Source organism: Ruditapes philippinarum, unplaced genomic scaffold, assembly GCF_026571515.1.
Source record: "Ruditapes philippinarum isolate M1 unplaced genomic scaffold, ASM2657151v2 ctg9677_1_1_1_1, whole genome shotgun sequence".
Lineage (NCBI taxonomy): Eukaryota > Metazoa > Mollusca > Bivalvia > Venerida > Veneridae > Ruditapes > Ruditapes philippinarum.
This window is the reverse complement of record NW_026852652.1, coordinates 23161-35301: the sequence shown is the minus strand read 5'-3', so window position 1 is coordinate 35301 and position 12141 is coordinate 23161. Positions and strand designations below refer to the sequence as shown.

General features: G+C 32.0%; 1 protein-coding gene across 1 annotated transcript; it reads left to right on the top strand.

The window, feature by feature from the left end:
• The first annotated feature begins 669 nt into the window (after positions 1-669).
• LOC132720194 (uncharacterized) lies at positions 670-6010 on the top strand. The gene is made up of 2 exons (XM_060704245.1): positions 670-1388; positions 2407-6010. The coding sequence occupies exons 1-2, from the start codon at positions 1048-1050 to the stop codon at positions 3740-3742; spliced, it is 1677 nt and encodes a 558-aa protein (XP_060560228.1). The 5' UTR covers positions 670-1047; the 3' UTR covers positions 3743-6010.
• Positions 6011-12141: the final 6131 nt, after the last annotated feature.

The following is a 12141-nucleotide window of genomic DNA, read 5'->3' as shown; positions in this document are numbered from 1 at the left end:
GATGTGACGTAAAACCTAAAACAAACAAACAAACAAATTTCTACTTCAAATAAGTTGTAATTGTAATCAAATCACCCAATTAAACTACCTTTTTATTATATATATGACCTAAATACATAAATATTCAACTTATCTAAAATGGTTTATTCTTAGCGCGGACACTTGGAGTAAAGACTCCGCCCTTCTCCGCCCCTGAATATAAAAAACTAAAAGTATTATCTATTATGATAATTAGTTTTAAATTTTTGCTTATATTAGTATGAGACGGTTAAGTGTCTAACACGTTAACAAGTTTGAATAGAATTTCATAAAGTTTAAAAAAAAGTCATTTTTTAGCAACGCTTTAATTTCCTGAAGATACCAAACTTCGAAATGTAAACACAACTGACCTACATATATTTCAAGTATTTATGTTATCGCATGCCATTTATTTATGTGTGAATCAGTCGAGGCATATATTCTTTATTAGTCGAGGCATATATTCTTTTAATAAATAAATGCATGTTATTATCCGATCGTACCTTTCTTCCAAGCTTTGAACATTTAATTACATTTTCCTAACCGTGTCACATGCTGTTTTACGTAAATATCAGCGGGAAAATCGCTGGGAAAAAATTCAATCGCAACTACTCGGCCCTTTCCGTCAGTCTTCTTGATTTGATTTTTTACTGATATTGGGAAGTAACCGCTGCGGGGATTTTGGTTCTCGGCATAAATGAAAGCGCAAAGCAGTGCCGAAACTCATTCCAGTCGTCTCATATCAACGGAATGCGTACGTTGTTATCTTTATGAAATAATGATATTGAAGGGACTTTTTTAAACGCTGTTACAACAGCGGAAAACAAGATTTATGTTCAAGACATGTGACCAGGTCGTAATAATATGCAAAGATATTTTGACGTACGGTTTGCACGATAAAAATAGACATGGTGTATACAAGTGCGGATCAAGAAGGGGAGCCACGCACATAACCCCAAGTGTCTGTTGTTATAGAAAACAAAACCGAAAATGGACATTATTTTATAAAAATAAATTTGTGTCAAGCAAATGGCCGCTATTTCAGGGAGTGAGATGGACAAACAGTCAGACGAACTTCTTCACTTGTTGTGTTCACCTTGTAAACGTAAGCAAAGAAATAAAGAAGCGGACAAATATTGTGCTGACTGTCATGATTATTACTGCTCGGATTGTGTGAAATTTCATGAGGATATTCCAGCACTGTCTGGACATAAGATTCTAGATAAAGATCAAGTCAAGGATGGAATAAGCGGAATATTTCCTGAAATCCCAACACAAAGTTGCGAGAGACACGGGTTTAAAGCTGTTGACATGTATTGTCAAAGTCACGATAACGTTGGATGTTCTATATGTATGGCAGTAGATCACAAGTAAGATATAATTTAATCTGTGTCATGTTCAACTTAGCCAATATTGACAAATATAAAAAGGTCGATGTTAGATAAACTTTGTATAAAATTCGAAAACATATTATTACCCGCTATTAAACTGTTTTGTTTAATCTACTTAATTTCCCATTTAAATTTAAAGTACTGGACAAATAATTAATTACTGATGAGACCCCACCCCCCCCCCCAAAAGAAAAAACAACAAACAAAATTAAAAATATATGACCAATCATGTATTAAAGGGGCTCTGAAAACCTTAAATTTCATTAACGTTGGTTCAAATAAGAAATTTTAAAAATTTACGAAGTTTGACATAGAAATAATCTTTCTATCTGTGCATGATTTTGATAGTTTATTTCATAATACTATCAACTTTACAGGATATAACTTGAAATAATGTATTCATTATATTAATGTGGTGGCTATATCAATTAGAATAAAAAGGCATTTGTTGATTTAACTGTTTTGTTATGTCTGCACGGTCAGTTTAACATAAACATATTTTCAATGTGCACAAACACATTCATTCAATCCTACTTCAATAATTACTGTTAGTAATCAATCTATCCGAAAAACACTTAAAAATGCTTACAATTTTTTATTATCATGTGTTGCTCATTCTGAGAAAAGAAACGTAGTAATAGAAGTATTCAATTTCAAAAAACATACTCTTCACATAATGTTGGCCAGGCATGTATTATATGACTTTCTTTTTATTAAAAAAATACAATACTTTAGTCTTGATTATTTTCTTATGTTTATTAAAATGAAGCACATTTCTTGGTTTACAGACCAGATATATATTTTTAACAATTCCTGGTATTGTGCATTTAAATGTTGATTTTTTTTTTTTTGGAAAGGAAACTTATCATTTTATGTACAAATAAAATTTTAAAAGTTTCCTCATTCCTATCTTTTTAGAATAACATGTAAATAACTAATGTAAAGTAAATGCATTGTCCTCGCAATATATAAAGTTAAAATTATTGTCAAATTTCAGGTCATGTAACGATGTTTTCTATGTGCCTGAGTACGTCTTAGATCATGACCCTACAAGTAAATGTGAAGACGTTCAACGGAAATTGGTAGCTGTTACCCGTGACATTGAATTTCAGCTGAAAATTCGACAACGGGAAATAAAACGTCTGTGTCAAGGGAAAGAAGAAGAAGTTGAAAAAATAAAACAGTTCCGGATTGACATCAACCAAAAACTTGTCAATCTTGAAAAGAAAAGCATAGATAAAATAGAAGATAAATACAAAACATTAATCAAGAAGTTTGAAGAGCAAATTACCATACTGACAACTTTCCAGACCGATGTTCAGATTTCAGCAGCAGATATAAAATACACATTATCAAACGTATCGCAAAAATTTGTTGGGATGAAAGTAGCTAACGCAGTTACAGAAAGGGCGGGCAATTGTTTGAACGAGAAGACAGTGGAATTTAAAAGATTTGATGTTGTTTTTGAAGGTCAACAAAGGCTTATGTCGATGATAGACCAAATGGACATGTTGGGAGTAATTGAGGAAAAGCCTGCTTTATATAGGCTATTGGAAAAGAGGGAGATAAGTATTAAACATGATTCCGACAAAAGTCTCTATAACGATATAAACAGTATATGTATGCTTAAAGATGGTTGTGTCATTATCGCCGATAACGTTAATAAAAGCTTAAAACGTCTTGACTTGACCTTATCTAAAATAATAGATGTCTGTCAACGTCTGAGATCCCCGTGGCAAGTTTGTGAAATTGACAATGAGATAGCTGTATCGTCTGAAGAGATGAACATTGACATTTTAACTACAGAAGGTCCTCTTAAAGTAACACGGCAAATAAAAACCGATCATGAATGTTATGGTTTAGGGTACAAGAATGGCAAAATTTATGTTACTGATTCAATGGAGACTATTTTTGTCTACAACAAGACAGGGACAATGCTGATACAATTTTCAAAAGATCAGTCAGGTGATAACTTGTTCAGCGACATATACAGTCTTACAGTCAGTCAAGATGGTAAGAGGATTTATGTTGCTAATGGTACATATGGTCTTGTAGTTCTTAGTAAGGAAGGCAAATTACATGGAAAATATAATCCTTCAAACCTCAGGCTCGCACGGGAGATTTGTGAAACAAACAGTGGAGATATTCTTGTTTGTGGTGAATCATCTAACAATATTGTACAATTTTCTTCAAACGTTGAGGTGTTAGGAGAAATACTTACATCAGATAGTACAGAAGGAGGTTGTCTGGCGGTTTGTTTTGATCGCAGTCACACAAAACTGATAGTTGGACGATCAGAACGGAATTATATAGAAGTTTACGATATGAACTGAACAACAAAAATAAATGACATCTAAATTTTTATTACGGTTAATGAATACCTGATTAATTGATCAAAATTTAAAACATCTGTAATGAATTCAGCGTTGAATTATCTTCAGGAAAGTAACTTCTCTTCAGCAAAGCAACTAAAAATGAATAATATTTATTTTCTATACAATTAATCCTGCAATTCGTCTGATACTAACATCAGATGGTAAATGTGGAAATTGTCTCGCTGTTTGCTTTGATCACAATCATACGAGACGGATACAAGGGATGATCCACAATTACCCGGATTATTTTTTAATATTCTGATAAATTACATGTTTTCTGCTTAAGATATATACCTGCTCAAAGTTTGAGGTTTAATCTATTGAATTGCAAAACATTATCGGTATAAGGTACTGTTTAAGACAGCCTTAAATAACCTCGGAGACACTTAGTGTACAGCGACACAGCTCAAAGAATGCGACGTCCATTGACATTACTTTTGATATACACCAAAGTGCATTATACAAATATGGGTCTTGTTCTAATGCAGGAGCTTTGTGTAAAAACTGAAAAATGTCTATTTAAAATTTCAAGTTATATGAACATTGGATAATTGTGAATCGAGTTTCAAAAATTTGTAGTTGTGACATTTTTTTATTCAAAATGTCGTCATTATAACTATTCTTCCTAATAACGGACTTTCATAAATATTTGTCGATTGTTCGGAAAGTATCCTTCTTAAACACCTAATATGACAAAGGGAACCCGACACAAGTATATTGTTGTCAAACAAAATACCCAGAGTGGTATAGACGTTTTTTCAGACTTTTGGATTATCTTAATACTAATAAATATCGTTGCCGGGATAAAGAAAAATGCGCATGACTTTAATGTTAACCGTAGCTATGGAGCTTAAAACAACAAACAAATATGCAGCATTGCATGAAATTGAATACGACTTTTAAAAATAAATTTTCTTGATGAATTGTATATATCTAAGATTTGTTTAAAGTATTTATTTCCTTGATCCAAAACTTATTCCTATTGAAATTAAGTCAATCAAAGTTGGGTGATTAATGTTCTTTCTTATCTAGGAATAATTAGCGACAGAAATGGAAAACTAAAATTTTTTATTTATTTTTGTACATGCTATTTGTTTGCCTTTTAACGTCTGATTTTATCATGTACTTTTTGTGTCGCCTTAAAAAACGCAACATATAGAGATTACTTTTGTCGGCGGCTTCGGCGTCTGTGTCGTTGTCGGCGGCGTCCCCTAAGGCTTGTATGGAGTATAACTCAGTCAATTTATGTCGGTTTGACTCCAATCTTGGTATGCATGCTTCTGTCAATGACCCAAAGTGCCATGCACAAAAATCGTTACTCTGCACTTCTTATTTTTTGAGTTATTGCCCTTTGCTAATTTTCATACTTCATTTTTTCAGGCCATTTCTGCTAAACTATAAAAGCTATGGACTTGAAACTTCATAGGGTGATATATCTTATTGTGAGAAAAGTGCAGTGCACAAAAACTGGTACTCTGCATTTTTTTTTGTGAGTTAGTGCCCATTGTTAATCTTCATATTTCATTATTGTCCGGGCCAATTCTCCTACACAATAAAAGCTATTCAGGCTACATCAATCCTGATGTTTAATTGTTACAGTCAGCTTAAATGCCACTTAAGTTTAAGGTATATGTGGTGTTTATAAATAACTTATATTTATTTAAGAAGAAAATGCCCAAGTTACAACCATACTGTTCACAAGGCGACAAATCCGATTCGCGGAGTTTTTGTTTATCTGATGAATGATATATAGAAATGAACCATATTGTATCCGCACACACAAACACACACACATGCGCGCACGTACACAAACGCACGCACGCACGCATACACACACAAATCAACCAACTTTTAAATGGTCATAGGTTTGAGTTGTTAGCACACTAACTGTGCAAGGCATTAAAAGAACTCCTTATAAGAAGATAATGATTACATTGGTTATAAAGCACTGACCTAATATATTGTAAAGCGGTTAATACTTTCAAAACATTTTAGTATGTTTTAACGACACCGCTTATGACGTTCAGACTACGCCGTATGTGTATTACTAGGCATGTGGTGGGCAAAATTTGTTCAATTGTTTTGGCTCTTAATTATGATTAAAGTGACAAAACGTTTAAGATTAAACATTTTCATTGTTGTTGTAGTAGATTTTGTACTTGAACCAGAAAGTGAGTTAATTCCGCCGACGATAAAATCGGAAATTGGCCTCGTCCGTTCGTCCATGTGTTTGATACCCGATCTAAGAACAGGAAGATCATATCTTTGTTAAACTCCACTTCAACCTAACTCGTATAAAAAAGTAAATGCGCCCATAGAACGTTACCGAATGGTCTTCTATTGTTGTTTCCGTCACTCAAAAATCGATACAGAGCCGAATGACGATATATGTATCTGACGCTATATGTGACCTCATGAAAATCTTTTTCCGACTTGCGTTCGTGTTTGTTATGCCAGTGATTTGTATTTGTAAAAAAGAGAATCAAAACCGTGTATCTTACTCAGTTTCAAACAAAACATGTTGATATGTCTTACATTTCAATTTTGCTATCTTTTTCAATGAAATATCTAGTCTAAAAGCAGAAAAGCGTTGAAATATATGTCCAAATGAAAATTTTCGAGGATTAAAAAAAAATCTTTCGAACAATTAACGAAACTTGACCGAAAATGTTTCATCTAAATGATTCTCATAAGACTAAATAAGTATAATGATCCCTAAGGAAGGATTGTTTCCACCTCCAAATGTCATGGTTACTATACCGTTTTATAGAAAACCAGAAGTCAACACTACATGCCGAATATCTAAGCACTTGTTTTTGTAGTTCAAAAATTTTAAGACATATTTTTCATAAAAAGCTACATACGTAAACTGTCCCTATAGGCGGGCTAATTTTTACATCAGAAATTTGATTTATGTAGGTCTGTATATGTCCACTAATCAATGGTATATGTTAGATAGCTAATCTTTGGTTATGAAAGTTAACCAACATTAAAAAGATATTCCTATATTATTCTATATAAATCAGGTGACCCTAACTGTTTGTGGCAAAAATAAATTAAATGGCATGCATATCAGTTTCGAGTAGGTCCATATTGCAATGCGTAATGCCAAATATCCAAGTGCTGGTCATTTTTGTTTTACTTAAAAGGATTATAATGTGATTTCCTTTGGTGTATATTTACTAAATGACCCCTGAGGCGGACTTAAATAGGCATGATTTATATCAATTATGTAAATGTAAAAAATGCATTGATAGATATCGAATATATTTAAATAATCTCTAAAATAAATCGTACATGTGTTTTCGGTGCGTCCCGTGCCTAGTGTTTACGGTTGTTGACTCCAAACCACTTGCCCATGCATAATCCCATAAAAGTCCGAATTAAATCAAATGACCCATGGGCGGTGCTAATATATGCACAAGGGGCATGATTCATTTTAGTTTTGTAGAAGTCCACAAGATAACGGTACATGCAAAATATCTTCGCTCTTTGCAATGTAGTCTTACACAATAAGACTTTAGGGTATTCTTGTAAGTAAAGTGACCCTTGAAACGGGGCCAATAATGTACCTAGGGTCATGATTTTCGCTTATTTAAAAGAGGTACACAATGCAAAAAAGTCAAATATCTAAGTCATGGGTATTGACGTTTAAAACAGATTGTTTTTTTTTCCAGTAGAAAGTCTATATAAATCATTGAGCCCCGGGCGGGGTCGATTTTGATCTGAGGAAGCCTAAACCTATATTCTGCAAATTGATCAACGAACAGTTACATTTCTGCAAAATGCATTGTAGCTTTATTTTCCTTTTATCAGCTCAAAAGATTGAACATGAAATCTTTAAATTCACACATACTGAGTATGACCTTGACCTTAGGAAGGACAACCCTGCGCACTGAATATCTTTTAATAATATTAACATTTCTGGCATGTAGATTCTATTTCATTTCATCTGTTTAAAAGTTACAGATCAGTCAAGAAAATGCTTAAAGACGAAAACAAAAGAAGTGCGATCAGGTACATAACATTAGACGCCAAAATTCTTTAAAGAGTATAAAAAGGCCGTATACTTCTCTTGTGAACAGCATATGCATGTGCACAAATGCTGACAAAACTATTACAAGTGAATTCACCGTCACGTTTGCAGATGGGTAACCAGCGGGAGACTTTAAGTCTTTTTTCATCTATACTTGTAATTTTTATTCAAACAGCCATCTAACATTATTCATGACCGTGGATTTCATTAAAACAAAATATGTAGAACAATAAAGTAAAGATTGCCCTTGATCGTTGGCTGGAAAAGGTCTCGTATTTTATTTTTCTATGAAATGTCAGTATTTATATCATATTTATTTTATATCATATTAATTTTGGTTTGTCATTTTTTTCCAAAGATGCATAATTTTTAAAACATTGTAGATGTCTGCCAATAAGGTCTTAAGGACAAATACCTACCTATTAGCATTGTATTGAACAAAAGAAATCGACATATTTTTATAACTCTTGGAGATGCACATTTGGCAAAAATACATGCCCAATATCTAAAGGCGTTATAGTTTCATACAAGAAAAGCATTGATGCAAAGCATCAAAGGGCGTCCAAGCAGCAGGTGCAGACGAACTAGTAGATATATGATGACAATATATTCTTATAAACTTTTCAATGGTTCATTGTTTTTTACCAGAATTGTATATCACTTGAATGAACGGACGAAAGACATTGTTCATTATTTATAACTTTGATCGGCATGCTAGAAATTAGAATATTACTTGTTATTTCTTTATGATCGTGGTTATTAATAGCAACGGATATACATGTATACAATCATTTATAATCCATATGTGTAACGCATGATCAACACCATACTTGTGTAATTGTCCCTTATTATGTTATCGCTATTAGCGAGGACCCCCTCTTAAGGTATCTGTTCACACTTAGTAACAATATGACACTTGTTATATTACCATGTTGATCATGTTGAGCATAATTGTTTATTATACAATAATTGTAATATCTATTTTAATAAAAAAAAATACAGATTTTATGAATATTGTTTTCTTTTTTTTGTGTGTGTGTTTTATGCGCTATTTTAATACTGAGTTTTTACGTTTACTACTATTTTAAGAATTCAATTGTCATATTGACCGACGATTATATATAAGTCAAAACTTAACTGGAAAAAGTCAGTAAATCATGGTTAATCTTTCAATATATAATATTGTTTATTCTTAAACCATATACATGTACATTTGTATTTTTCTTTATCATTTTTTAAATTATCAATCAATTGAATAATTCATAAAATCTGATTTGTAACTTTGAATAATTCCTCGACATCTTTACTAAACACGAATAACAAATTAAATAAAATGTTTCAAAGTTGATAGTGTCATATTAATGCCATAAAAATGTACATTTTTTCTCAATTATTGTACATATTTATTGTTTTTATCTCATATATATAGATAAAATAAAACATGCGATTTGTGTTGTTGGTTTTTTTCGAATTGTATGTTTATGTATAATAATAATCACTAAATCTGAGAGTTGATCTGTGTTTATTAATAATTGTAACCAAACTAAGTGACAAACATTCATTTTGAAAAAAAGCTTATTTATCTGTAAAATATTTGTTCTGTTCTGTAACGATATCAAACATCTACTCCAAAACCGGGAGAGACCGGACAATAAACGTGTAGTACTATTCGCCGGTCACTAGTAAATCCCGGGAGAGACCGGGAATTACCGATAGGAGTACATCCCTCTATAAATAGATTTTCGGAATATTTAGGTCATCAACTCATCATTCTATTAACAGCTTTCGGAATAACATACAATAATAACCCACTGTGTACTACAAAATGATAAACAAAAATACCCCGAAGAGCGCGATTTATTGACGGAAAAGGTTATTTCATTTGAAAATGTTTGCATTGCGAAATTCTCCAGTTCGCCATTCATTGTACATATCGCGACTAATTAATAATCAAGCAACCTCATACCGATCGGAATGATCGGCTTTTATTATGAACAACTATAAAAGGCTCGAGAAGTTGATGTCGCCCTTTCACAAAATCTGATTTCATTACATAAAAGGCGCCGCGCTTCGGCGCGGACGCCAAAAACACTTGAAATCATTTTCCTTTATAAGCATAGGTTAATTAAGCGACCCTTAGGATCGGACTATATATAAACAAACAGGCGTGATTTTTATAACAGTATCTTATACCACAATGTGATGTAACATGCCAAATATCTAAGTTTTTTGCATTGTAGTTTCTTTCCTCAGGAAAGCAACTCAGATTAAATGAATATTTATTGTCCGTACACTTAATCCTGCATTCCTTGTGATACTTACATCAGATAGTTAGATTTGATCATAATTATACGAGACTGATTCGAGGAATGGTCAAGAATTACCCAGAATAGTTTATAATTATGACAATATTTCATCATGAGTTCTTCTTAGAAAATATATATATGCTACAAGTTTGATGTTATATCTATTAAATTGCAAAAAATGATCAGTTAAATGGCATTCGGTGCACTTTCTGTTTTACTTCATTGATCATATTTCAAGACATCTGAAATGATATTTACTTTAAATTATCTTCAGAAAAAAATGAATGAGCATTTTATTTTTGATACATTTTATCCTGAAAAAAAACTGGTAAAACCGTATTTCCACCGTTGACATTCCTGTTTTCATATATTCAGGAGATCGGAAATCAATGTCAACAAATTTTTAAACACTTTTTTACGTTTTATAAAGGTCAACAAAAAATGAATTTCAGTATAATCATAATTATAGGTAATGTTATTTCATAACTATGATAATTAAGAAAAATCAGGCATAGAATAAATATCTGTAGATAAGGTTAAATTAAGCCAAGTTCTCTTTTATAATAATAAATATGGTAGCTTATCTTTAAAGGTCAGACCAGATCTATTGTTGTGTTATGTGTGTTATGTTTTGTTATGGGTGATTGAATTGGTTTTGCAGGTTGAGTGATGAATGATTGATTTTTTATGATTTCAAAGTTATTTTAGATGATTTGGTTCTGGGATAGCTAACACTTCTTGGTAACTGACCACTCCTTTCTTCGCTTTCGAAGTTTGAAGTGAAAACATAAATTCTTTAGTATTTTCGTAATTTCTTTATAGAAATACTTGCTATTAATTTCTATTAATTTATACATTAGATTCCCTCTTAGAAGGCCTGGTATGTATATATTTATTTATTTGTGAAGTTGTTCTTATTTTAAATTGAATTGTTGTGTGATATTACAGGTTTTATTCTCTATAGAAAAAATATATATAAACCTCATTGTCTACCAAACCCTACCACTACATATCAATTTAATGAATCAAGCGCACATTGTTAGACGTACATCTATTGAACGGAATTAGGTTTATTCTTTCTATTCAACTAGCACAACTGTAGACTGAAAACTAAAACATTATATTCAAAGAGAAATCTACATAAAATATAAGCACTTCCAGAGTGAGCTACTGCCCCAAAGAAATAGATCGCATTAAGACTAGAAACGATACATTCAAAGGTTTTCTTTCAGAAATAAAAAATGTTTTAAATCAGCATTTCAATTTTTCGATAATTCAACCACTTATCGCATACAGTATCAACATTTAAGCAAGTAAAACTGTGTTTCATTAAAGAAATGAATATAATTTTTCCTAGTTTGAAAACACTTTTCATACTATGCTGTATGTACCGTATATACCGTGAAGTATTTGTTTTGAAGACTGTAAACTATACCTATGCATTAAAATAAATAATGTTTCTAGTTTTTTTATATTAAAATATTACGTGCCTGTTTTGCTACTCTGTAAAAATGGTATTGTACTGCATATATTTTGACCTAACGTCATTTGCGTTATACGAACATAGTGTAAAGACGCGTCAATGTTACCGTGACACTATCAGTACGTTATTGAAAAACTGTATACAATTGTTAATTTGGATATGCGATAAATGATTACTATATTCGTATACTATATAAGTTGAATTTGTAAACAAAGTACCCAATAAAACTACCTTTAGTTTAACCTATATACATTTACATTCTACTTATCTGAAATTATATGGTTTATTTTTAGCGCAGTATCGATCGTGATATATTTCCTATATTAGGTAACGAAAACAAAAATGGACTTTATTTTATAGAACGTCAATTTGATTCAAGCAAAATGGCCGCCAGTTCGGGGTGTGAGATGGAAAAACAGTCAGCTGAACTATTTCACATGTTATGTTCACCCTGTAAACGTAAGGAAAGAAATAAAGAAGCGGACAAATATTGCGCTGATTGCCATGATTATTACTGCTCGGATTGTGTAAA